Source organism: Neomonachus schauinslandi, chromosome 1, assembly GCF_002201575.2.
Source record: "Neomonachus schauinslandi chromosome 1, ASM220157v2, whole genome shotgun sequence".
In the NCBI taxonomy this organism is placed as follows: domain Eukaryota; kingdom Metazoa; phylum Chordata; class Mammalia; order Carnivora; family Phocidae; genus Neomonachus; species Neomonachus schauinslandi.
In genome coordinates, this window is record NC_058403.1 from 202,108,267 (window position 1) to 202,136,057 (window position 27,791).

A 27,791-nucleotide genomic window follows, 5' to 3' on the forward strand; every position below is an offset into this window, starting at 1 on the left:
TGGGGGTACTCAGCAGAGAGCGTTCTGGGAACCTCAAACTCACATCCTGTCCTACACCTCCAGGCTTCTGCATAGGCCGTCCCCTCAGCTGGAAACATTCTTCCCCATTTTGCTGCCTGATTCTCCCTTGTCCTTCAGATCCTGACTTCATGCCCCCTCCTCCAGGGAGGCCTCCCTGACCACTACCCCATCACAGCCCCATACACTGTGTATTCCCTGCCTGGGCACGTGTCTACTCCCCACAAGACCAAGGCAGGGCTGAGTCTGCCACACAGTAGGTCAGGGGTCAGCAACCTGTAGCTGAAAGCCAAACTCAGCCCATCATCTGTTTTGTAAATAGTTTTTATTGGCACAAAGCAACACCCACTCATTTACACACCCTCTAGGGCAGCTTTTGCACAACAGAGGGAGAGGTACGTTGTTGGGACAGAGACTACATGGCCCGAAAAACAGAATATTTACTAACTGGTCCTTTAAGAAACAGTTTGCACTCCCTGCAGTGGAAATGTTCCATGAAAGATAAGGCTAAGGGGCAGGGTGAGTAGGAAAAAACCGAGGCAGGAGACCTGTGTGCGTTAGAGTTGGGAAGGTTTCTCGTTTTAAATAAAACTTCAAAAGCACAAACTGTAAGATTAAAAAAAAAAAAGGTAAGTTTGTATCAAAATGAAGGGCTTCTTTTCAACAAAGGCCCCATTAACAAGGTTAACAGACTCCCAAAGAGAAGACTCCTGATGTCCGAAAGTGCTAAGGAATTAACATCTGGAATATTAGAGAAACTCTCGTCAATTGAAAAGAAAAAGAGAGCAAGGCTATACAAAGATGGGCAAAAAATACAAACAGGTGATTTACAGGAGTGGAAACCTCACAGGTATGAGATGAGTTGCTCAAATTTCCTAGTCATCAGAAAAATGCGGGCAATGGAAGAAAGGCACCAGATACCGCAGAATGCCTAGTGGGGCTGGGATCGACAAATGGGAATAAATAATAGTGCAAATAAAATAAGAGAAGGGCCCTACGGGCACCCACAGTGCCCACTGACCATGAACCATTGCAATCAGACTTGGCAGGGGGGCCTAAACCGGGACAAATAAGCAAATGGTTGCTGAACCAACAGACAGATGGACAGACAGACAGACAGGCGGGAGGCCGCACCTGTGGTGTCCACCTGGGGCAGGAGGCGTAGGAAGATGGGCCGGGCATAGGGCGCCAGGACCTTCTGCAGCTCCTGGTACAGCGCATTGGGGCTCAGCTGGCCGTGGGGGTCTGCAATGGCCGCCATGCCTGCTTTGCCCTCCACTCCTAAAGACAGAGGTTTTGCTGAGAACACCCCACCTTTCGTCTCACTGCAGGGCTGGATACACCCTCAAACAGAGGCCCCTGGCCTCTGATCTCCAGTCCCTTCCATCTGAGATAACATTTGTTGAAGCAGTCACCATGTTATTGAGCTCCCGCGGCACTCCCTGCAACCCTGAGACAGTCGCTTTCATGATCCCATTTTCTGGATAAGGAAACTGAGGTTGATTATCATTCATGAGGGGTGACTCCAGATCCAGTGCTCCCACCCAGGCTGCTGGGTGCAGTTACCCAGGTTGAGCACTGCCCAAGGGCACCCCGGCCTCCAAGCTTGTGCAGGTTTGGCTCCTCTGGGGCTGCCATACCCTAGGACCAGCCCCACAACCCCAGCTTGCCTGGCACAGCCACCCCGTACACAGCCACATCTGTCTGGCCCAGCAGGCGGCTCAGCACGCTCTCCACCTCTGTAGTGGAGACATTCTCCCCACGCCAGCGGAAGGTGTCCCCGCTGCGGTCCCGGAAGTACATGTAGCCCAGCTCATCCATCACCAGCACATCACCTGGCAGAGGGGAGGAGGAGGAGAGGTGAGATGGTGGCCCACCATCCCCACAGCCAGCCCCCCCAGGGTCTTCGCACCTGAGAGGTAGGCACTGTCGCCCTTGCGGAAGACACTGTGGGCAATCTTCTTGCTGGTGGCACTCTCACTGATGTAGCCATCGAAGCGACGCAGCGGGTCCTGCTGGTTGATCTGGCCCACAAGGAGGCCGGGCTCCCCTGGGGAGGAGGCTACCCTCAGGCTGCGCTGGGTGGGTGGGGGTGGGGGCCCCAGTTCCCCAGGGGACTGGGCAGGGCCTGGCTCACCGGCCTGACATGGGATACAGAGGCCCTGGGCATCCCGCAGTAGTTCCATGGTGTCCTCATTGACCTTCACCAGCCGGATGGGGTACACATGGGGTAAGATACGGCTGTTAAAGCCACAGGAGCCGACCTGGGATAGAGCGAGCGAGTTGGTGAGGAGCCCCAGGGGGCACGGCATCCTCCCAACTGACACCTTGCCTCTCCTGCCCCAGGGCCTGGATTAGTTCAGGCAACCCCTGCATTGCCTGAACTCTGTGACCTTGGGTGATCTGAAAAGGGGGGTCTTAAGGGCAGTGCCTCCTTCTCAGGACTCAGGCCCCCTCCTCCCACCTTCCCAGCCTCCTCCACAATCATGTGAGGAAACCTACTGACTGGTCACCATCTCCTGGTCCATAAAACCCTCTATACTGGCAGGAAGTACATGCCTAGAATGACCCTGGAGCCCGCTGCCCGCTGCAAGTCACCTTGCCTGGCTCAGTCCGATGAGTAGAAATGCCCATCTCTATGCTGTTGGGTATGTTTGTTAGAACAGCAATTTCTTTCTTTCTTTTTTTTTTTTTTAAGATTTTATTTATTTATTCGTAAGAGACAGAGAGAGAGAGGCAGAGGGAGATGCAGGCTCCCCGCTGAGCGGGGAGCCCAATGCGGGACTCGATCCCAGGACTCCGGGACCATGACCCAAGCCGAAAGCAGATGCTCAACCATCTGAGCCACCCAGGCACCCAGAACAGCAATTTCTGTTAGCACAGCCAGGTATCTTCTGGGGCTGTCTATTCAACAGATATGCATGGGGGCTGGGGGGGTGGGCAGGGCCTGGTTCTCAGGTATTGGGTCCCCAACACCGAGACAGACACAAAGCAATCCCTGCCCCCAGGCGCTTGCTTTATAATCATTCTCCTGATCTATGCTTGGCTTGGTAAGGCTTGATAAGAGAGGGTTCTGCTCAGGCAGAATGGAGACAGTGATTGCTAATCATAAATGCATCTGCAGAGAGCCTGCTACCTGGGGGTGTTGTGCTGAGCTCATGGCCCCAATGAGCTATCATCCCCATTTACGGATGAGGAAACCAAAGCCCAAGGAGTCTGAGTGACTTACCCGGTAGGAGGGGATGGGCACCCCAACCCCAGAGCCCTGCTCTCCCCTGCCACCCCCACAGGTGGGACCTGAGGCTCAGAAAGGCTGAGGCCCTGGCCCAAGGTACACCGCCTCGCCGAGGACTTGAACTCTGGAGGTACAGACCCAGGACTGTGTGTGCCCTGGCAGTCCTGGGAGCTCCCCCTTCCCCCGCCCTGTGCACCTGGCCGGCGTCTCCCAGCAGGTCAGGCTGTTCTACGAGAACGCGGGGGCCAGGGAGGCCGAGGTGGCCACGATCCCCAAACCCTACAACCTGCCCGCGCCACCCCTCGGCCGCCCACCTTGCCGTCCATGTTGGCAATACTGCAGTTGCATTCGGTGGCTCCGTAGAACTCGCCGACCTGGCGCACGCCGAAGCGCTCAGTGAACTCCTCCCAGATGGCCGGCCGCAGCCCGTTGCCCACGGCCAGGCGCACGCGGTGCCGCCCCTCGGCCTCGCGCACCGGCTGCTTCAGCAGGTAGCGGCAGATCTCCCCGATGTACTGGACCACCTGGGGGCGGGGAGCGAGGGGTGGGCCCGAGGGGAGTCTTCCCTCCAACCGGGGCGCTAAGAACACATCGGTCTTAAGGGCCATGCAACAACCGCCCCCCGCAAGGCCGTTTAGGCGTACCCCTTGCTGAATCCTCACTTCGGGGGGCGGAGGCAGAAGGATGCATTCAGCGTCCCCCATGCCCCTCCGCCACCCTTCCATTCCCCACGCTGTTTCCAGGAACCCACAGGCAGTGCAGGAAGGTGGGGCGCACCGCTGACACCCCACAGGGCAGCCCTCAGCCCAGAGCCGCTGTCCGACGCTGTTCCCCAGACCCCTAGCTTGGGGTGCATGCTCTGCGCTGCCTCTCGGAGCCCCAGTTGCCCACCGGGTCCCTTGCTCCTTGGCGCCTCCCTGCAGGGCTCCTTCCCTCCCGGTCTCAAGGCTCCACTCCTGGAGGGTCATTTCCCAAATACCCCAGGGGCCTACCAGTCCTCATCTCTGGGTTGACTTCCAAATGATTACCACCACCACCCCCAATTTTACTGAGGGCCACCAACAGTAAGTAACTGGACCAAAGCTGATAAGTGGTAGAAGCTGATTTGAATCTGGGCAGCCTGGTCCCAGAGTCTGAATGAAGAAGTTACATGCTCGGGATTAACCGCCAGGCTGATCATCACAGCTCCAAAGCGCTCCCAGCTTCCCCTCACACACAGGATGAAGTCCAAATTTCTGCCAGTGGCCAATTCCCTCTGGCCCCACCGTCCTCACTGCCTCTTCTCCTTCCATTTCCCACCAACAGCTGCTGCCACACAGGGCTCCTCCTTAGGGCCTTTGCACATGCTGTGCCCTCTGCCTGGCGCATTCTTCCCGGGGATGCATCTGGGCCCTCGGGGTTTGAGTCAAAGATCACTGCCACGGAGAGACACTCCCTGAACAGCACTTGCTAAATCTCTGATGAATAAACAAATGTGCTAAATACTCTACCCACCAAGCACAGAGCTCATTTGTTGAATTCTCCCAACACCCCCACGTTGGACATGAAGGCACTGAGATCTACAGAGGGAAACAGCGTGCCCAAGATCATCAGCTGCTGACCAGGCGGCAAGCAGGGTGGGGCAAGATCAGAACGTGATGGTGCTGAGTTCTCTCCCTTCGCCCCTAGGCTCAGGTCCGTGCCATGTCCGTGGCCCAGCCCATCTCATCTCTAGGCAGGACATAGGACACGGCCTGTCCAATCAGCCCAGTCCATCCCCAGCTACTAATTGGTTCAAGGATGAGCACCTGACCAGAATTAGACCAGTGAGAATCAGCCCTGGGACATCTAATAAACCGAGAGGAAGAGAGAGGCTCTTTCTCCCCTGGAGCTGCTTGGGAGCCTTCCCAGAGAAGCAGGGCTGGGAAGGAAGCTGTACACTCAGGAAAGAGAAAGACAAGAAACAGAGAGAGACAGAGGCACTCCTGGATCAGGCTGTGCCTGAAGCTGTCCCCATGTGGCCTCTTCAGGTCCATGAGTAATAAATCCCCTTCTTCAGGAAGCCAGGGTTTAGGTTAGGCTTTTGGCTCCTGTCAAATGACACAAAGTCCTGCCCAAGTACTGCCCTCCAAACCATCACCAGATAGTCCCGGCCATGCCCTGAGCAGCTCTCAGCTGTCCTCTTCAGGCCAGGGGAGGAGCAGGTCAGCCATGATTGAGGCAGCTGAGGGGACAATGACTTCTCCTCATGGCCCTGAGGCTGTGTCCCTGCACTGAGAGCAAACACTTGATCTTTACCTCTGGCCTGTACCCTCGGACAGACCCTGGGCTGAAGGGAAGACAGCTCAGGTCAGTTCAGAGAGGCAGACACCAGATCCTTCGAGGATTCTGTCTATTCCTTAAAGGGCCCCTCAGTGTTTAATGGGTACCTTCTCTTGACACAGAAATTCCCTTCTTAGAAACAGGACAGACTATCAAGGGTCCAGAGACAGTGAGCAGTGCCCGATGGAGTGTGGCATGTCAAGGACAGAGAGGGACCCCAGACACTGCGGGCCTCCCACGAAAAAAAGTTGAACTTGAAGCTGATCAAGTATCTAGACCAGGGGTTCTCAACCATGAGCAACTCTGTCCTCACAGAACACTTGGCAACATCTGGATACATTTTTAATGCTCACAACTGGGGGGGGGGTGCTCCTGGTATCCAGTGTTTTCAGGTCAAGAATGCTGCTGAATATCCTATAGTGCACAGGACAACCCCTGCCCCCAGAATGATCCAGCCTCAGATATCCTTAGCATCATGCTGAGAAACACTGTGATGGACCCAACGGACAGGAAATACCGGGGACAGAGGACCACGTTAAGAGACACCCCGGCAATATCCAGAAAATACTATAGGACACACAACCCTTCAGTAAATACAAGACAGAAAAAAAGAGAGAGAAGGGGCTCCTACAGATGAAGGGATTCTCATGAGACACATCGACTGGTCAAAATGTGTGGGTCTCCTCTAAAAACGGATTTTTTTCAAATTATAGAAACAGGGGAAAACCACATTTTGACCCAGTGAGACACTGGGGATGGAACCGCTGCCCAGATTCCCGATGACACTGAGAGTTCACTGTTACTTTTTGGCTGTGATGATGGTGCTGAGCTTACGGGTGGTTTTTTTTTTTTTTCCTTTTTTTGTTGTGTTCACATATAATAATATAAAATCTACCATCGTAAGCACTTTTAAGGGTACAGCTCGGTAGTATTAAGGACACTCACACTGTTATGCAGCCACCACCATCCTTTTATTTTGTAGAACTGAGACTTTTTATTTTGTAGAACTGAGACTCTGTCCCCACTAACCGCTGACTCCCCACCCCCTCCCCCAGCCCCAGGTGCCCGCCATCCTACTTGTCTCTATGACTGTGACTGCTCTCAGTCCCTCATATAAGGGGAATCATACAGCGTTTGTCTCTTGGTGACTGGCTTATTGCCCTCAGCACAATGTCCTCGAAGTTTATCCATGTTGTGGAATGTGCCAGAATTCCTTCCTCTTTAAGGCTGAATAACATTCCGTAATATGAATACACCACACTGCGCTTATCCATTCACCTGCTGGTGGCCCCTGGGTGGCTTCCGTGTTTTAGCTATTGTAAATCATGCTGCTGCAAACAGGGGTGTACAAATATCCTTTCAAGACCCTGCTTTCAATTCTTTTGTTTTAACAATAGCCCTTACCAGACACAAAGGGCCACATAGTGTATGAGTCCCACTTACAAGACATGTCCAGAACAGGCCAATCCATAAAGATAGAAAGCAAGTTAGGGGTTGCCTTGGGGCCTGGGGGTGAGGGGACAGTGATGGGGAGTGACTGACTGCTAATGCAGACGGTTTGGCATGATGGAAACATTCTGGAACTAGACAGAGGTGGTGGTTACACAACACTGTGAATATCCGAAACACCACTGAACTGTCCACTTTAAAAATGGTTTCTTTTATACGACTTTTGCCTCAAAAACAAAACAAAATGGTTCTCATCTTTCAGAGGTTTTCCGGAAGCATCTCTATGAAGGACACACACTGCTTTCTGGGGGCTGCTTCACAATGAAGAAGGAGGGATGTGGGTGGGGCTAGAGGGGGCACAATGGGGGGTCTGAAGGCCCCCTGGGGCCAGTGACAGTGCTTGGGAATTGCCTATACTTTCTGTCCACGTTCATGTACACAGACTTTGCGCGCTCCCCGAAAACAGAGCGTTCCTAGGAAAGTTTTCATAAGCTGAAACGGCGTCAAGCAAAGCATATCCCCTGCTTTCTAAAAGTTCGAATTACACTTCACTTTTACGAAAGACCTACATTAGTACCAGAATGTGTTTTTAGTTTTTTTTCCCGTAAAAGAAAAAATCCTCTTCGGATTTCTTTTGGCTAGTGAAATCAGGTATTGATGTAGGTCTTTCCCCACAGCGAAGCCAAAAAACTGGCACTTTCAGAGAGTGGGGGATAGCTGTATTCACAACTCTCGATAATCAAGTTTATAAAACAGACTGTTTCGCCTTTCAAGACTTGGTTTAACAACATTCCTCCAGGGTTCCCCGCAAGCAAAACGGAAAATCCTCAAAAGTGGAGCAGATCACAGCCGTTGCCCCCAGGGGTCCCTAGGATGCCAGCCCAGAGCCCCCACCCTGCCCAGCTGTGTGACCTGGGCAGCCAGCCTAAACTCTCTGGGCCCCACCTGTCCAAGGTGAGGTGGGCACCCGCCAATGTGTCAGTCCTTGGCCACAGCCCATTGTCTCCTCTCCTCTCCTCACCTCTTCTTCCTGGAGGAACATGCTAGCACCTGTGTATCTACTGCCATCAGGGCACTGAGATCCTCAGCCTGGTTTCCTCTCACCATGGAGGGGAGACGAGAGGAGAGGACCGGGGGCCAGCACCCCCCTCCTCCTCTCCCCCTCCAGGACCGTGGATGTTGTCCACCTCTACCTCATGCTTACCCCATCTGGAAGCCCCACACCTAACCAGCCCAGGGGGATGACTGGACACACTGGTCTCATTTCCTGATTTCCAGCAGCCACCAGCAGGGAAGACGCCGGCGGCACAGGGCGGACTCTTTAGAGAACTCAAGCAGCCTGGGCCCAATCCCAGCTGCAGTATAGGCCTCAGTTTCCCCACCTGCAAAATGGTCTTTGTGATGCCTTTGCCCATTCTCACGCAGTCATGCGGATCCACTGAGTTTACATGGGGGAAGGTTTAGCCTGGGGCTGGCCCCCCCCCTGCCCCCCCCCAGAGGGCCCATTCGGGCCGGGGGGGGGGGGGGGGCGGGGAAGGCTGGAGGCCGGGCGGGAGAGTGGTTGCACCACAAGGGTGGCCCAGCAGGTGGAAGGCGGTGGGGCGGCGCGGGAGGGGCGGGGCCTGACCGTGCAGTTGTACTTGACGCAGTCATCCCAGAAGCGGCTGGCTGAGAACTTCTTGCGGAGGACCACCGTCAGCCCGTAGATGAGACACTGCCCCACGCCCATGATGTTCCCTGCGGAGGGCGGGCTCGGTGAGGAGTCCCCAGTCCCTGCCCCCCACCCCGCCCCCACCTGCCCGAAGTACCTGCCGAGTGATACAGGGGCAGGCAGTCATAGAGCACGTCTGCCACCTGCATGCTGTAGGCGTGGTGGCCGAAGGCTGCAATGCGGTAGTACCTGCAGGGGCGGGGAGTGCAGGGGCTGGGACTTACATCCTCCGGGGCATAGGAGTGGGGGGAGCATGGGGGAGGGGAGAGGGACACAGCAGGGACCCAGGCAGAGCCAGCCCAGCTCACAGGGGTTGGGGAGAAGAACATGCTGCCAATAATTGTCCATGGTGCTAGGGGCCATGAGGAATACCAGAGAGCTGAGAAACGGAGAGGGGCTGAAGGTGACACAGCCAGAGAGGTTGGGGGATCCTGTGTGGAGAAGTGACAGATGAGCTGAGACCTGGTGAGAAGGAGCCATGGGGGGGGGCAGGGAAGCTGGGGAAGGGCGTCCAGGTGGTGGGCACAGCATGTGCAAAGGCCCTGAGGCTAGAAGGACCGTGGCAGATCTGAGGACGTGTAAGGAGCTGAAAGGGCACGAGCAAGGGGTGGAGAGGAGGAAGAGGACAGCAGAGAATTGGCAGGCATTGCACAACACGAGCATGGATTTTACTCCGAGGGCCAAGGCAGATACAGGGAAGTCTGGCAAGGGGAGGTCTGGTTTAGGATTTTTTAAATCCTCCTGTGTCCACTGAGGGGAACAGGGCCATTAGGGGTAGGAGCAAGAGCAGCAAGACACCAAGGAGGGACACAGAGCAGCACTGTCCTGAGATGGGCCGTGGGTTTTACTGGGTTGAGAGAGAAATGTCCCCAAGATCCCAACAAGATCTGAGGGAAGGGGTCAGCCGTAGAGGCGACCTGGAGTCACTCCCCAAAGCTGGGGTGAGGCCCATGGGCCCCTTACCTGCTATGCACTACAATGGCAGCCTTGGGCAGCCCTGTGGTCCCCGAAGTGTAGATATAGAAGAGTCGATCTGCAGGAGATGCGCATGTTGGGGACCGAGGACTGGGTGGGTGGGATGAGGGGACAGGGGGGGCATTGGCAGAAGAAGGGCATCCCACCCTGGCCTCACCATCCATGCCCTTGTCAGGGGGCTGTGCCAGGGGGGCTGTGGAGGCATCCCTCAGCAACGGGTCCAGGAGCTGGGTGTCCGGCAAGATGCCCTCGGGCCCCAATTCTCCAGAGCAGAACTTGAGCAGGCTCTTCCCCAGCTGTCCGCTCACCTCGGCCACCACTGCAGCCCAAAACATACGTCACGGTCAAGGACAGCCAGGGCCCCTCCCAAGGCCTGGGAGGCACCACACCATCTCCCGGGCCTGGAAACCCCAGGGTCTCCACGCAAGATGATACCTGCCCCAGCCTCACCTGCTGCCAGCTCCCCTCCAAAGATGAGGGCCTTGGCACCCGAGGTGCCCAGGCAGAAGGCCAGGGGCTCGCGCCGTAGGTTAACGTTGAGCAGAGCGGCTTCCACGCCCACCTTGGCCAGGCCCAGCCAGAGCCCCACGAACTCCGGCCGGCCCTCCAGGAAGATGGCCACCACGTCACCTGGTGTGAAGCCCAGCTGGCAGAAGAGGTTGGCCACAGCATTGGAGTAGGCGTCCAGCTGCGCGAAGGTCCAGCACACATCACTGCCCGCATCCACCAGTGCCAGGCGATCCGGCTGCCGCCGCGCCACCACCTGGAAGATCTGCGGGATGGTGTGGCCGGCACGCTGGTGCCGCCGCAGCTCCAGACGCACACGGATCAGCACAAAGAGGCCGCTGGGAGGGGGGGTGGAGGGGATGGCATCACTAGGTGCCCTGCCTGGCCTCCAGGAGACCTCTCCAAGCCTCAGCATCTCCAACTGGAGAAAGCAGAGGGAAAGGTCCCTGCACCCCCAAGGATGGCAAAGGTTCAATAAGGACCTTTTGGTTGCCGGGTCTCTTGGGGTACTAAGGGCATAGAAAGAGCTATTTACCAGCCAACCCAGAAGTACACAGATTGTCAAAGTTGGCCATACCATGCCATGAAAATCAGAGTTACTCTGTCCTTCTCCACCCCAGCTAGCTCAGTGACCCTGAGGGAGCCGGGGCCCCAGTCCTATCCTTCTTTCTCTCCCCTGGGACATCCAGAGCCTCCCATGGACCCCACCACCACCTTCAGCCTGGATTCCTCATGCTCCATCCACCCCAACCTGGCATCCTCATCATCTCCTCCAGGAAGACTTCCAGGGCTCAGCCCCTGCACGTGCCCACTGCTCCTCCATCAAGGCACAGAGTCCCCCAAATGGGGCCAGACTGGGGCAGGCACTGGCTGCGCTCAGAAAATGCTCTTTTGACCACCTTGGGAGCTCTCCCTATCCCCTATACTCCATCAAAGCCCCTGTGCAAAGCCACTCGGTAATGAGTGTATTCCCCCCACCCCCAGATTGTGAGCACCCAGGGGGAGTCACATCTGCACTGGCCGAGGAGCCTGGCACGTACCAGGTGCCCCGTAAATAGGCCGGACTGTGCTCGTGTCCCCGAACCTGGACCTCAGTGTGCCCTCCATCCCTAGAGGTAGCAGCCAGCACAGAGACAGACTCTCCCACTCCTCTCCCAAATAATGAGCACCTACCATATGCCAGGCCCATGATGGGCAAGACCCAGTGGTGACCCAGACATAACCCTTCTCCCCCTCCAACTTTCTCCCACTCCACCTCCCTTTCCATCCTGCTCCCCCTGCCACCTCCCCCTTGCTCACTCACTCCAGCCACAGGGCTTCCTTGCTGTTCCTTGAGCACACCTGGCACACTCCTACCCCAGGGCCTTTGCACAGGCCATGCCCTTTGCCTGGACCACTCTTCTGCCAACATCCACATGGCTCCTCCCCCCACTTCCATCAGGTCTTGGCTCAAATGCCACCCTCTCGGGTGGCCATTCCTGGACACCCATCTGTTACTGTACCACCACCACCCCTTTCTGGTCCCTGCTTTGTTTTGTTGTTTTTTTTTTTCAACACAGCATTTATACTGTCAAATACCATATGCAGGGTACTGATCTACCATCTTGCCCCTGGGCTATCTCTCCCTGTTCTGGATGACAGGGACTTAGGTCTATTTTTGTTCTAGGCCCTGGAGAGACAGCAGTGGAGATAGACTGAGGCCCCACTCTCCTGGAGCACAGTGAGCCTGCCACAAATAATCCCAAAGGACAGTGTTGGAGGAAGAGAGAGAGGCATCCGGAGCTCCCAGGCCAGGCCTGAACCCCGCAGCCCCAAAAAAGCAGTCACATCTCTGTGGCTGGCCAGATCTTTGGTGAGAGGAGGGGCAAGGTCTCAGGGCAAGGCCGCTGTGAAGAGGGGCAGGCATGGGGACAGCTGTGAGGAGCATAAACAAAGGGTCTTGGGCAGGTTGCTGCCCACCGTTCCCTCTGGGTGCCTGCCCTGTTACTCTCAGGGTGACCGACGGCCTCCAATCCCAGAGCTCTGCTCATCAAAGCCTCTGTTGGCAGTGACCAGGGGAAGCATCTGACCAGGAGCCTGGCACATAAGGTGCTCAGCAAACAGAGGCTGAATGACTACATTCAAGCCCCTAAACCCGGAGCCCAGCATCCCGCCCCTCCTGGCGACCAGCACAGAGGCACAGATTCCTTCACGCCCCAGACGGCGGTGAGCACCTGCTTTGCACAGGTGAAGCTGATCAGGTGGGAGAAGCAGATCGGTGGGAGCAGGGGGCCAGGGCTGGGGTTGGGGGGCTGGAATACTGATGGCAAAGGGGCAGGAGGAGTCTTGTGGGGAGATGGGAATGTTCTGTATCTTGATGGTGGTGGTTACCTGGATGTGGACCTTTGTCAAAACCCCAAACGTACACTTAGCATGGGTGTATTTTATTATATGTAAGTGATACCTCAAAACAGCCCATGAAAACAGAGCCAGTTGGTGGTTGCCAGGGGCTAGGGGGAGGGGAAATGACTGCTAATGGGAACGGGGTTTCCTTTTAGGGTGATGGAAATGTTCTGGAACCAGACAGAGGTGGTGGTTATGTAACAGTGAAGTGTGCTCAACGTCACTAAGGTAAATTTTATACACGCTTTACTACAATAAAAATGAACAAGACAACTCAGGTAGACTGTCTTGCAGCAAGGTTAAAAAGGGGAAGTCCTTGCCTTCCAGAGACAGACTCTAGAAAACTAACAGGTGAAAGGACGTGCCAGTGGGACTCAAACAGCGGAGGAAGAGCAAGTGAAGGTCATGGATGCTGGGGGATGGGCATATGGGCTCATTACGTTATTCTCTCCACTTCGGTAGGCACGAAATCTTCCATAATAAAATCTTTTATGTATTTTTATTTTTTATTTTTTAAGAGAGGGGCAAGGGGCAGAGGGAGAGGGAGAAAGAGAATCTTAAGCAGGCTCCCAGCTAAGCATGGAGCCCGATGCGGGGCACGACTCCGAGATCATGACCTGAGCCGAAAACAGGAGTCAGATGCTTAACCAACTGAGCCACCCAGGCGCCCTCCCCCCACAAAAATGTTTTAACCTTCCAAAGGGCCTGTGAAGCCCTACCTGCCCCAGTCCCATCTGTCTGCCCACTTCATCACCCTCTATCCCTCTAGCTCACTCTCGCCTCCTTCCCTGATTTTCAGCACAGCAAACGTTCCTGCCCCAGGGCCTTTGCCCATGCAGTTGCCACTGCTGGAATATTCTCCCCCAGATCTCTCATCGGGCTTCCTGTCTTTATAGATGTAATTAAGGTACGTAGGAGATGAGATCATCCTGATTCCCCAGGTGGGACCTAAATCCAATGACAGTCTTTTTAAGGAGAGAGAGAACACAGAAACACAGGGGAGGAGACTGGAGTGGCGTGGCCACAAGCCTCGTGAAACCTGGAGCCCTCAGAAGCTGGAAGAGGCAAGAGAGAATTCCCCCTAGAGCCTTCCAAGGGAGCATGTCCTGCCAGCACCTCAATTGCAGGCTTCTGGTTGCTGGAACTCTGGAGAAGACAAATTCCTGTGGGTTTAAGCCACCGGGTTTGTGATCATTTGTTATGGTAGTCCAGCAACACTCATACAGTGGCCACGGGCAGGTGCCTCCCTCTCTGGGCCTCCCGGTAGATGGGGACCATAAGATTCCACACCTCCCAGGGCATGGTGGGGAGAAAAGAGGCAGAGGTAGATCTCTGAAGACGGGGCCCAGCACGTCCTATATTCTCAATCAACTCTGTTGCTGTCCTCTCCCCACGGAAGGAAGCACTGTCAGTAAGAAATCAGAAGGGAATTAGCACTTTATCTACCCAGCAACTTCACTCGTATCTACCCTGCAAGGAAGAGAGAGGAGCAAGCAAGTTATAAGAGCAGGGGTCAGCCCAGGAAGCCCCCAGGGGTAAGGGTCCAAGGAGGAGGCAGGACTGATTTCTCAAGCATCTGTCCGGGAGCTCTGAGCCCCAGCATGGCCCAGAAGGAAAAAGTGCCCTAGAGTTCATGGTCTTAATTCAAAGCCTCCTCGACTGCCTAAAGCTGTGGGGCCTGGGCAGACCCTGCCCTCTCTATAGGCCTCAGTTTCCTTACTTGGAATGTCTGAAGACTGAACCTAACAACTTCTGAGGTGATCTCCAGCTCAACAAAGTGTAGGTCCCGCCACTGCCCTATTTACAAACAGGAAGCGGAGTCCAGAGCAGCCACCCAAACAACACAATTCTCAGCCTAATACCTGTCAAGTGTGTTAAGTGCCCAGACAAGAAAAGGGTTGAATAAGAGGGGTCCATTGTTACTCTGCCCAGCGGGATCCTGCCTCTGAGCTTTGCACCTGCTCTTCCCTCTTCCTTTCCCCAGGTCTTTGCAAGGTTGGCTCCTCTCATCTGCCTACTTGCACCGGAGGCCCTGCCCTAATCACCCTGGCTGAAGTCGCCACCAGCGATCCCCGCCTCAACCCAACATGTTCGAGCCTTCTTGTCAATTTCTGATGTTTTATTGTCCTCATTTCCTTCTCGATTATTCTTCTCCCTCGCTAGACTGCGGGCTCCACCGGACAGGAACAGTACCTGACACATTCACAGCATGTCACGCTGAACATGGCATTCACCCAAGCCCAGATGGGGTGTGGCACCCAGGAGGTCCTTGGGGACGGATAGAACAAATGACTTTCTCCAATGCAGACTAGCCAGCATCTAGCCATCTCAGCAGCCCAGCCCGGCCCCCACCATCACACGACGGGACCAGCGCTGTAGTCAGCTCTTCCTGGTCTCCTGGCTCTGCCCTGGCCCAGGCCCCACTCCCTCACAGTGGGGTGAATGGTGGTCCCCAAAAGATATGTCCAAGTCCTGGCCTCCAGAACTTGTGAAAGTGACCATGTGTGGGAAAAGGGTCTTTGTAGATCTAATTAAGTCGAGGACCTTGAAGAGATCATCTTGGATTAGGGTGGGCCCTAAAGCCAATGACAGATGTCCTTATAAGAGACAGAAGAGGAGACACAGACGTAGAGAAGAAGACCACGTGAAAACAGAAGCAGAGATTGGAGCGGACCTAACCTCAAACCAAGGATCTGCCACGGTGCCAGCAGCCACTGGAAGCCAGGAGAGAGGCATGGGAGATTCTCCCTCAGAGCCTCCAGAAAGCTCCAGCCCTGCCCACACCCCGATTTCAGACTTCTGGCCTCTATAGCCATAGCAGAGTTCATTTCTGTTGTCTTTAGTCACCCAGTCTGTGCTACTTTTGCTAGAACAGCCACGGGACGCGAATACGGGCATATGTCGGAAATACTGTGGGTTTGGTTCCAGACCACCACAATACAGCAAATGACACCACAAAGCAAATCAAATGAATTTGTTTCCTAGGGCATATAAAAGTTACATTACACTATATTCTAATTTATTAAGTGCACAATAGCCTTACATCTAAAAAAAAAAACCAATGTGCGTATCTTAACACACCCCTCCAAAAAAAATTTTTATTTAGCTCCTTTCTTTAGCTAAAGCATGCTAACCATCATCTGAGGCTTCAGTGAGTCCTAATCACTGATCACAGATCACCGTTAACCAATATAATGATAATGAAAGACTGTGAAATATTGCAAGAATTACCAAAATGGGACACGGAGACAAAACATGAGCAAATGCTGTGAGAAAAAATGGTGCCAAGAGATGTGGCAACACAGGGTTGCCACAAACCTTTAATTTGTAAAAAAATAAAATAAAAATAAGTAAATAAACCAAAACCAAAAAACAAAGCAAAACAGTAAAACCCAGAGTATCTGCGAAGCACAATAAAACGAGATATGCCTGTACACCATGCTTCATCTTTGACCTTTGTCTGTCTTGCTTACTGTTCTCACTCCAGCACCCCATGTCTCCATTCCCACTGTCCAGCGACAAGTGCACTTTCTGCCTGGTTGCCCCAACCCCCCCCCTGCTGAGCCACCTTCCTCCTCCTTGGTGCAGACCAGTCTAGCTGTGCTGCTCTCCTGCTCAGAACCCTTCCCTGGGCACACGACACTCCTCTGCTCAGTGTTCAAATCCCTGGAAATCTGGCTGCTGACCCCCTTGGCTCCTTGAACTCCCAGCTCATACACCTCCCTGCAACACATCAGCCACTTTCACACAATCCCTGCAACATGGGACATGGCAGTCCCATGTTCCCTTTCTTCTACCCAGAGAAGCTGTCACTGACATGTAATGGCTGGAACCACAGCAGCCACCATGAGACCATGAGGGTACCCAGCTGGAGACGCTAAACCTTTGCAGCAAGGATGGCAGAGCACAAAGACAGAAGGAACCTGGGTCAATGACAACATGCTGCACCATGAACTGACCAACCTGAAGCCACCTCATGTCAGAACTCCACATTACATGTGGCTGTAACTATTCCTTACTGCCAATGCCATTCCGAATTGGGATTCACACTCCTTGCACTCATAGGTAAGTGCAAGCTCGGAGGGGTAAGCATTCCAGGTGGACAGCACCATGAGTGCAAAGGCCTGGAGGCAGGAAGGAGATTGACACATTTAAAAGAGAGCCAAGATCAGTGGGCTAGAGAGGAGTGAACAAAGCAGAGAGTGGGAGGAGACTGCACAGTGATGGGACTCTCTCCATGGCTCTGGATCATTCCACTAATTAGAAGATCGGTCTTGGCACATTAAAGTCACATGGGGGAAATGATAGTGTTATTCATTTGTAGCTTCCAATGAGCAAAAGATGGGGAAGAACCCGATGTCCTGCCGTAGGGGAGGGGTCCGATGAGCAATGGCCGGTCTTTACAATGGAAGGCTGTGTAGCCTTTTTGAGAATGGGGCCCCAACACAGAAGGATGGGGAAGGAGCCACAGGTGAGAAAAGTCACGGGTGATTTCACACTAAGATGGCAGATCAAAAACCCAGACACTGACTGATCATTGTGCTTCCCTATTCTCCCCCCACCCCCCTTCCCAAAATAGCCAGTAAAGGGATTTTTTTTTTTAATGTGAACACAAAGACTAGGAAAATGGGAATGGAGACCAAATTACCCCACTTTTGGAAGCTGGGGAGCAGTGACAACAGGTGGGGGTCCCTGGAGGGGGGAGAAAGCTGAATCCTGGGCTCAAGTGCGGAATAGGTAGAAATGTGTCTGGGGGCAACCTCCTATATAACATCAGTAAGTCATGGGGATGTGACGTACAACATGGTGACAACAGTTGATAATACAGATCTTCCTCAGGGCACCTGAGTGGCTCAGTCGTTAAGCGTCTGCCTTAGGCTCAGGTCATGATCCCGGGATCCTGGGATCGAGCCCTGCATCGGGCTCTCTGCTCAGCGGGAAGCCTGCTTCTCCCTCTCCCACTCCCCCTGCTTGTGTTCCCTCTCTCGCTGTCTCTCTCTGTCAAATAAATAAATAAATAATCTTAAAAAAAAAATACAGATCTTCCTCGACTTACAGTGGTGTTACATCCCAATAAATCCATCGTAAGTCGAAAATACCCTAAGTTGAAAATGCATTTAATACATCTAACCGAACAAACATTACAGCTTAGCCTGGCCTACCTTAAATGTGCTCAAAACACTTATATCAGCCCACAGTGGGCAAAATAACCTAACACAAAGCTTATTTATTTATTTATTTATTTTAAAAAAAGATTTTATTTATTTATTCATGAGAGACAGAGAGAGAGAGAGAGAGAGAGGCAGAGGGAGAAGCAGGCTTCCCGCGGAGCAGGGAGCCCGATGTGGGACTTGATTCCAGGACCCTGGGATCATGACCTGAGCCGAAGGCAGACGCTTAACCATCTGAGCCACCCAGGTGCCCAACACGAAGCTTATTTAATTAAGTGTTGAATATCTCACATAATTTATTGAATACTGTACTAAAGTGAAAAATAGAATGCTTGTGTGGGTCATTCACGTCCATGATCATAGGGCTGCCTGGGAACTGTGGCTATGCGGCTTCTGCCTAGCATCACAGAGAGTCTCATACCCCCTGTCGGTAGTCTGGGGAAAGATCCAAATTCAAAATCCAAAGTACAGTTCCTACTGAATGCATATCACTTTTGCATCACCGTAGAGTGGAAAAATTGTAAGGCCAGGGATTGTCTATACTGTATTCCATATTTGAAAGTTGCTAAGAAAGAAAATAGATCTTTAAAAAAAAAAGATTTTATTTATTTATTTGACAGAGACAGAGAGAGAGGGAACACAAGCAGGGGGAGTGGGAGAGGGAGAAGCAAATTCCCGCTGAGCAGGGAGCCCGATGCGAGGCTGGAACCCAGGACCCTGGGATCATGACCTGAGCCGAAGGTGGACGCTTAACTGACTGAGCCACCCAGGTGCCCCTCTTTTTTTTTTTTTTAACAATTGTATTTATTTATTTTAGAAAGAGAGCAGGGGGAGCAGCAGAGGGAGAGGGATAAGCAGACCACGCTGAGCGCAGTGCCCCACGGGGGCTTGATCTCACGACCCTGAGACCATGACCTGAGCTGAAACCAAGAGTTGGACGCTTAACCAACTGAGCCACCCAGGCGCCCCTCGATACATTTTTTTTAAGTGATCACCTTGCACACCAGAGAAGATTGGAGGTCCATCCACAGGAAGGTTTCCAGATGGGGCACCTCCCTGCAAATGGGTGTAAAATGAATGTTTATCTGCCAGATGCTGAGCCCCTAACACTTGTCCCCTCTGCATTCCTGGGATCCTGCTGATAAGGCCTGTACCCTCTAGGCAGGAGACCAGAAGAGCTTCCTGTGAGGAATCTGACCAGGCCCAGAGGAAAGACCCAAACACACTGCGACTAAAGTCTCCCCAAAGCACCACTTGGCCAGGCAACCCTGTCAAGAAACTCACAGTTGAAGAGACCCCCCTCGGGGCGCCTGGGTGGCTCAGTCGGTTAAGCGGCCACCTTCGGCTCAGGTCATGATCCCAGGGTCCTGGGATCGAGCCCCGCATCGGGCTCCCTACTCGGCCGAGAGCCTGCTTCTCCCTCTCCCTCTGTCTGCCGCTCTGCCTACTTGTGCTCTCTCTCTATCTCTGTTAAATAAATTAAAAAAAAAAAAATCTTAAAAAAAAAAAAAAAGAAAAGACCTCCCTACTCACCACATATATAGCCATGCTGAAAGCTTCTAAATGGATTTACAACCAAGGATTCAGACTCCTGGGGATTTCCTCTACTAGAGATGATGGAAACTAAAATAAACCAAGAAGAAAATTTTTGAGGAAAAAGAGATTGTGCAAAGAGAAAACAAAACTAATAATATCAATAATATCCTTGGAGATGTAAGAAAACATATTGCATCCACAAAACAAGAATGAGATACTATTAGAAAAAGCTTTCAGGGAATGAAAAAAAATTCCTGGAAAATTAAAATGTGAGGGCACCAAAGAATGTACAACACACAGAATAAACCCTAATGAAAAATATGAGTTTCACGGTGCGCCTGAGTGACTCAGTTGGTTAAGCGACCGACTCCTGATCAGAGTTCAGGTCTTGATCTCAGGGTAATGAGTTCAGGCCCCACGTTGGGCTCCACATTGGGGGTGGAGCCTACTTAAAAAGAAAGAAAAGAAAAAAAATGTGAGTTTTAGTTAATAAAAATGTATCAATATTGGTTCATCAATTGTAGCAAGTATCCTACACTAGTAAAAGATCTTAATAATAGGGGAAACTGTGGGAGAGGGTAAGGAGATATATGGGAACTCTGTACTCTCTGATCAATTTTTCTGTAAACCTAAAACTGATAATTAAAAAAAAAGAAGAAGAAGTCTTGGGCCCCTGGGTGGCTGTTTCTGAGCATCCAACTCTTGATTTCAGCTCAGGTCATGATCTTGGGGCCATGGGATCGGGGAGTCTGCTTGAGATTCTCGCCCTCTGCCCCTCCCCCAACTTGCACGCACACACTCTCTCTCTCAAATAAATAAATCTTTTTTAAAAAAATGAAGTCTTGGGCACCTGGGTGGCTCAGTCATTAGGTGTCTGCCTTCGGCTCAGGTCATGATCCCAGGGACCTGGGATCGAGCCCCACATTGGGCTCCCTGCTCAGCGGGAAGCCTGCTTCTCCCTCTCCGACTCCCCCTGCTTGTGTTCCCTCTCTCGCTGTCTTTGTTTCTCTGTCAAATAGACACATAAAAATGAAGTCTTGGGGCACCTGGGTGGCTCCGTTGGTTAAGCGTCTGCCTTCAGCTTGGGTCATGATCCTGGGGTCCTGGGATTGAGCCCCACATTGGACTCCCTGCTCCGTGGGGAGCCTGCTTCTTCCTTTCCCTCTGCCTGCTGTTCCCCCTGCTTCTGCACGCTCTCTCTGTCAAATACACAAAATCTTTAAAAAATGAAGTCTATAAAAAATTAAAAATAGAATCTATTTACTTTAAACAATAATGATCACAATAAAAAATTTCAAATGTGAGGACATAAGTCAAACATGAATAGAAAGGTTAGAAGGTATGTTTGAAGAACTACCACAGAAAGTAGGATAAAAAGATAGAGATGGAAAATAAAAGAGGAATAAAAAAGAAATTAGGGAACGAGCCCAGAAGGTCCAAATTACATTTTCAATAAATAGTTACCAAGCCAAATGCTGTTCCAGGTACTGAATAACAGGAGTTCCAAGAAGAACAAAGGAAATAAAGGTTAAGTAAATCATCAATATCATTCAAGAAAAATTCATTGACCTGAAACCAACCAACAGATCATACAATGAATGGAAATAGCCCACCATCTTGAAAAGATCCCACAAGCTTTCAGAAAGAAAAAAAAAGAAAAACAACAAATCAGGAATTGGAAGGGTTTCAGGCTTCTGAACAATAATCATGTGAGAAGAAATGCCTTCATTTTCGAAGGAAAATAATTTCCAACCTAGAAGTCTATACCCAGACCATCAGTCAAGTGTGAGGGTTGGAAATTAAAATGTTTTCATACATGAAGGGTCTCAAAAAATTAATTTCTCATCCATATTTCTCCAAAAACTAATAAGGATGTGTTGCAACAGATCAAAGGAGTAAACCAAAGAAGAAAACCACCAGGGACCCAGGAAACAGGTGTACATGCACATAGAGAGACAGGAAGAGAGTGAGGACAAGGGGCATAAAGGGATGTCACATCCTCCTATTCCATGGAGGTAGATGACAGATCAAATCTCCAACTGAAAAAATGCAGATGTTGTCACATAAGCCATTTAGAGATATGGAGTTAAAGCCCAAAAGATTCATACAAGAGGTGAGAGTCATTCCAGGTAGGGAAGGAAAAATGTGGGTGTGGGTGAAAGGTAGGGGACACAGCTGCTGCTTGAGGTAGAAGGCTTAGCATCTTTCATCTTGAAGCTTGCATGACTTTAATAAAAGTAAAAATTACAAGTAAAAATGGAAAGAAGGCACCAGGTGAGAAATATGATGGAGAATGTGCGGCCATCTGTAGGCACAGAGAACAGGAAGGTCTGTGCATATTCCTGTAACTGTACCTGGGGAAAGAGACAGAAGATGCCTCAGAGGAAGGAAACTGCAGGGCTGGGAGCAGCAGAGAGGACAACATTCACTGTAAACCTCTCTCTAACATTTGAATTTTTTTTTTAAGATTTTATTTATTCATCTGAGACACAGAGATACAGAGAGAGAGAGAGCACGAGCAGGGAGAGAGGCAGAGGGAGAAGGAGAAGCAGACTCCCCGCTGAGCAGGGAGCCCGATGCGGGGCTCGATCCCAGGACGCTGGGATCATGACCTGAGTCGAAGGCAGATGCTTAACCATCTGAGCCACCCAGGTGCCCCTAACATTTGAATTTTGTACCATATGTTATATATTGACTATTACACAAAAAAAGTGAAAAAATATTAAAAGACAGCGTCGGGACACCTGTGTGGCTCAGTCGATTAAGCATCTGCCTTCGGCTCAGGTCATGATCCCACGATCCTGGAATGGAGCCCCACATCAGGCTCCCAGCTCAGTGGGGAGTCTGCTTCTCCCTCTCCCTCTGCCCCTCCCCCTGCTCACGCTCTCCCTCCCTCTCTCTCTGATAAATAAATACATAAAATCTGTTCAAAAAAAAATAAAATATAGCTGTCTATATATCCACCCATCCACCTCCCTGATCAGATCCTGATATCTCACCCATTCAACAGTAAACAGAATAGCTAAGATGAGCAGCCTTGGCATTTATTGAGCACCTACTAGGTGCCAGTCACTGAGCTAACCTTATGGCCACCCTCCAAAGTAGGGTCCTAAGATTTCCATGTGGCAGGTGACAGGATGAGGTGGGTGGGTGCTCAGAGAGGTGAATTCACATGTCCAAGGTCACACAGCAAGTCAGGGCAGAACAGCCCAGAATCCGGCCCCCAGCAGGGTCCCTCTGCTCTTCCTCAGGCTTGCCACAAAGCATTAATAAAGCATTCACCATGTACCATGTGACAAGCCAACTGCCCATGTTGCACACAGGACGTGTTCAATGCATGCTTCTTGAGGAGGAGGTACTACATAAGGACTATTTTTACAGATGGAGGAACTGAGACCAGGGGGTAATGCTCCACAGGCCAGCAAGGGGCAGAGCTGAGGTCCACAGCTAGACACGCTGGCTCTGGCCACCCAGCCCCCAACCATCCAACCTACACAGCCACCAAGGCCCCCTCTACCAGCTGACGGCAATCGGCAACAATGCATCTGAGTGCCTACTGGTTACCCAGCTCCCCTCTAAGAGCTTCCTGTGAGTAAACCTGACAGAGCACCCCAAGGACCCCAGGAGCTGATGCTACTTTTATAGCCACGGGAAAAGGACCACCAGCAAGGCTGGGAGCCACAGGAAGTAGCCCCCGCAAGGAGGTCCCCCATCCATAGGTGACACTCCAGGAAACAGACACTGAGGCTGGAGCTAATCATGATCAGGTTACACGAACATTCATGATGGGGCCCAGCCCTCACCGCCTGTCCCGTCCTGCCCTCGCCCCCATTTTCTCTGGAGTACATCCACGTGGGCAGGCAGTGGATTCCAGTGCTCAGCTCCAACCACATGCCTGGGCTGCCCCACCTGGCGGCAGCCCAAGCCACCCCTACCCGGAGACAAAGAAGCCACTGTCCGCCTCTGGGCCCTTCCTGAGACCTTTTCTCACTCTCTGTTCCTTCTGCCCCCTCATGTTTTCACCCCAAACCCCAGAGCACCAGGGCAGAAAGAAACCCAACACGGATAAACGGGATCAGATTTCGTGCCACAAATATGGGATACAGGACGAAGTGGGGCCAGGTGCTTAAATATTTTCTGATCCCCGGGTCTAAATGCAGCCCCACCACCACCTCCAGCACCACACAGTAGCTAAGAACGTGGACTCCAGTGCCCTAAGCCCTCCTTGGCTGTGCATTCCTAGGTAACTGACCTCATCTCTCTGTGCCTTGCTTCACCAGCCTGTAAAGTGAGGTTAGTAGGCATTCCTTCTTTACAGGACTGTGAGACCATTACAAAGCCTGGCCCCTAGAGAGGGCTATACAAGCTGTGTCAGTTAGCTATCGCTGTGTAACAAATTCCCTCCAAAATTATCAGCTGGAAACATTTATTATCTCACAGTTTCTGAGGGTCAGGAAGCCAGGAGTAGCTTAGCTGGGTGGTTCTGGCTCAGGGTGTCTTGTGAGACTGCAGTCAATGTGCTGGCTGGGGCTGGGGTCATCTCAAGGTTTCACTGGGACAGAATCCACTTCCAAGTTCACTCACGTGGGCTGCCTCCCATCACAGCAGCCAGCTTTTCCCGGAGGGAGTGATCCGAGATAGTACCCAAGATGGAAACCACAGTCTTTTGTATTACTAATCTTGGATATAATATCCTATTACTTTTGCTGTATTCTGTTCATTGGAAGCAAGTTGATAGATCCAGCCCACACTTGAAGCAGGGGGGATCATATGAGAATGTGAAGACCAGGCGGTTGGGCCATCTTTGAGGCTGCCTCCTACAGAAACGTGTGTGAAGCCCTGTGTCAGGGAGCTGGAGTCGTCCCAGCTCCTGCCCCATCCCCGGGGTAGACAGCCAGGCACAGATACTCCGGCTCAGTGAGGCAGAGCTGGGGCCTGGACAAGCCCAAGGAAGCCAGGGAAGGCTTCCTGCCATGTGCCACCCTATGTGGAGGCCAGGTCCACAGTGGCATGAAGACCCCACACAGCTTCTATTTTGCCCCCGCAGGGCCCACAGCCTGGTTGGGAGAAAGAAACTCAAGAATTAAAAGGCGAGAAAGCAGACACATAAGAGAATTACAAATGATGGGGCACCTGGGTGGCTCAGTTGGTGAAGCATCTGCCTTCGGCTCAGGTTATGATCTCGGAGTCCTGGGATCGAGCCCCGCATCGGGCTCCCTGCTCAGCGGGGAGTCTGCTTCTCCCTCTGCCTCTCCCCCCACTCGTGCTCTCTCTCTCTTCCTCTCAAATAAATAAATAAAATCTTTTTAAAAAAATCATTTTAAATAACAAATGCTGCTAGTGGCAACCAGTCAAGCTTTGGAGCCACACCATCTCGGTTCAAATCCTGTCCCCACTACTTGCCTCCTGTGTGACTTTGGGCAAGTGACCAAACTACGCTGTGCCTCAGTTTGCTCATCTGTTAGATGGGGACAAGAGAGCAGCCACATCACAGGGTTGCTGGGAGGGCTTAAAGAAGTCATGTTTAGCATGCCTGACATGGAGGGAGCACTCTGTAAATGTTGGCCATTCTGCCAAAGAGCAGCAAGGTGGGAGGGCATATAGGGATGCAGTGTCAGGAGAGGGCTCTCTGGGGTTACACTCAAGCCACGGCATGATGAAAAGGAAGAGCAAGAGTGATCCAGGCAAAAGGAAGAGAAAGAGCGATCCAGGCAGAGGGAGCAGCAAGTACAAAGGCCCCAGGGTTGAGCATGTTGAGGAACAGCAAGAAGGCCAGTGTAGCTGGAAGAGTGACAAAAGAAAGAAGGGGGGGAGAGGCCTGGGTGGGTCAGTCGGCTAAGTGTCTGCCTTTGGCTCAGGTTATGATCCCAGGGTCCTAGGATCAAGCCCCACATTGGGGCTCCCTGCTCAGTTGAGGAGCCTGCTTCTCCCTCTCCCTCTGCCGCTCCCCCTGCTTGTGCTCTCTCACACTCTCTCTCTGTCAAATAAATAAATAAAATCTTTAAAAAAATTTTTTAAAGAAAAGAAAGGAGAAGAGGTTGGGGACATGGTCAGAAACCTCGCATGGTCTAGATTCTAAGGGCAACAAGGAACCATGGGAGAGTGTTGAGTAGGAAAATTCAGCAAAGGGTCCCCTGAAGGAGGCAACATCATAAGGCAACACCAGGCAAAAGGGTTCAGTGCGTTCCAGGCAGAGGGAACATCCTGAGCCTGACAAGGCAAGTTGATGTGAGGGTCAGCTGAACCTATGGAGGTGGCGAGTGGCTAGTGGGCAAATCCTGGCATAGGTCACAGAACCTAGTGTCCAGCTGGAGGTTGAATCTTTCTCCTGCAGAGGATGGGGGTTGTGGAGGGTGTGTGAACAGACAGCATGGTCACATCTGCATGTCAGAAAGACCAGAGGCAGGGGCCAGGGCATGGAGAGAAAAGGACGAATCTAGAAGGTTCAGAACCAATTGGCAGTGAACCTTTCCCCAGCTCCACACCATCCTGCCGCTCACAGAGCCTGCTAGTTCCCCCACCTCCCCTGAGAGGATCAGCTTGGCCGATCCACAGCAGGGGCTCAGGCATTCCTATGTGGGGGCTGTTACTAAGATTTCCTCTGATGGGAATCCCCAGCAACCCCTATTTCACCCCAGGAGGACCCCCAACAGCTTCTCCAAGCAAGGCCCTCAGAGACACCCCAGAGACCTTCTTCCAAGGATACCTGTATACGACACCAAAATCCCCTCGTGAGAGATCACGGTCTCTAGAGATCCCCAAACAAGTCTTGGAATACACAAAAACCTCTCCACAGACCCTGAACCTCTCAAATCCTGCACAGATCCCAAACTCTCAAGGAGCGCCCCGGGCCACAGAGAAACCGGTAAATGGCCCCCAGGAGATACACACCCTTCAGGAACCCTAAAAGTCTCTTACAGATGCCTCAAGAAGCCCCTTCATCCCTCACCCCCCCCGAGAAAGCCCTAAAAAACCCCAAAGTGTCTTTGCAGCCCCCAAAGACCACTGGATCGCCACTGTGGGCCCTTAGGGACCTACCAGAATCCCTGAAGAGCCTCTAGAGGCCTCTCACCGTCACCAAGTCCCCACAAAGACCCCAAATACCCACGGCCTCCCAATCAGCCCCAGCTCTCTGGAACCCCTACCAGCTGCCCAAAAATCCCCAAGTTACCTTCCAGCCCCCTGAGGTCTCCCAAACAGCCTCTAGAATCTTGAAACTTAACTCTTCTCCCTCCAGAGACCCTCAAGTTATCCCCTGCAGTTCCCCTCAAGAGACCCCCCCCACCCGTCTCTCTTTCAGGCCCCGGCCCCGCCTCTAGCCCCGCCCTCATCTAAGCATCGCCTCCAGTCTCCAAAGCCCCTCTGCCCAAGCCCTCAGGGCCCCCGACTCCGCCCCTGCAACACCCTCCCTCTGATCACCCGCAAGATGCGCAGCCGGCTGGGGCCCAGGCCCCACCTGCACTCACAAGAGGTCCCGCCTTGCGGTCTTGCAGACGATGCGCAGGAAACGCCAGCCGCCGCCGCCCACGTACACGCCGAGCGCCGCCGCTGCGCTCCAGGTCCACGGCAGCCCCAGCAGCCACAACAGCACGAGCGAGACCACCGAGGCCGAGCCTGCCCCGGGAGCCTGCATCCTGGGGAGGCGGAGAGCGCTGAGGCCGCGGACCGCTGGGGCCCCGCCCCCGGCCAGCCGGGCTCCGCCCCCAGGCCCCGGTTCCGCCTCCTCGGAGAGCCCAGGCCACCCACTTCGAGCCAGGCCCCGCCCTCGTGCCTGGAATTGGCCCGGTCCCAGGCAGACTCCGCCCCCGGGTCAGGGCTCCGCCCCGTCCCACGCGGGACACAGGCCTCCCTTTGTGTTCCTAGCCCGGCTCAGGCTTCTTTGCCAATTATTAGTACAGGCCACGCCCTCAGACGCAGCTCTAGGACTCCGCCAGTCACTGTCAAGCCCTACCCCATGTTTGACCTAGCGGCTGGACTCTGAACCCAAGCTCCACTCTCACGACTTGGCCCCAAGCATGGGCTCCACCTCGTCCCTACCACAGACAGAGGCCCTTCCCAGTCACTTGACCAGCTTTCCCCCATTGCCTTGACCTAGCGCTGTCCTCGGTTACAGGATCCACCCCAGTACCCACAGGTCCTGGACTTTCCTCCAAGTCCTGCTTCTAGCCCTACTCCGCCACTCACTGGGCCCCGCCCCCAGCCTGCCCTCTGGTCACGCCCACAAACGCACGCCCCTCCCCCTAGTCCCGGGCCTGGCCCGCCCCCAATCCCAGGCCCACGTTCCACCCCTGGCCACTAGCCCCGCCCTCAGGCTTTGGCCCAATCGTCATCCTCCGGACCTCCCTCTGGCCCACCTAGAGCCTAGGCCCCTCCCCATCTGCCAGCCCAGGCCCGCCCCAAGGCCCTCTTCCGACCTGTCTAGCTCCGAGCTCCTCAGCCTCTTAGCCAAGGCCCGCCCCTTTCCGGAGGCCATGACCATAGAGAGGGGCCCCAGGCCAGAGAGACA

At 53.0% G+C, this 27,791-nt stretch overlaps 1 protein-coding gene across 1 annotated transcript in view; it reads right to left on the bottom strand.

Annotated features, from left to right (window-relative positions):
* SLC27A1 (solute carrier family 27 member 1) overlaps positions 1 to 27,123 on the bottom strand; it is a 28,574-nt gene extending 1,451 nt beyond the window's left edge. Inside the window, exons 1-12 of the mRNA XM_044917501.1 lie at positions 27,057 to 27,123; positions 26,752 to 26,919; positions 10,140 to 10,534; positions 9,847 to 10,008; positions 9,678 to 9,747; positions 8,812 to 8,903; positions 8,631 to 8,740; positions 3,568 to 3,777; positions 2,156 to 2,282; positions 1,931 to 2,068; positions 1,689 to 1,853; positions 1,153 to 1,299 (exon numbers count right to left, since the gene is read on the bottom strand). Of these exons, the coding sequence (XP_044773436.1) occupies positions 1,153 to 1,299; positions 1,689 to 1,853; positions 1,931 to 2,068; positions 2,156 to 2,282; positions 3,568 to 3,777; positions 8,631 to 8,740; positions 8,812 to 8,903; positions 9,678 to 9,747; positions 9,847 to 10,008; positions 10,140 to 10,534; positions 26,752 to 26,918 (1,783 nt within the window). The 5' untranslated portion in view covers position 26,919; positions 27,057 to 27,123. The remainder of the gene's footprint in view (positions 1 to 1,152; positions 1,300 to 1,688; positions 1,854 to 1,930; positions 2,069 to 2,155; positions 2,283 to 3,567; positions 3,778 to 8,630; positions 8,741 to 8,811; positions 8,904 to 9,677; positions 9,748 to 9,846; positions 10,009 to 10,139; positions 10,535 to 26,751; positions 26,920 to 27,056) is intronic.
* Positions 27,124 to 27,791: the final 668 nt, after the last annotated feature.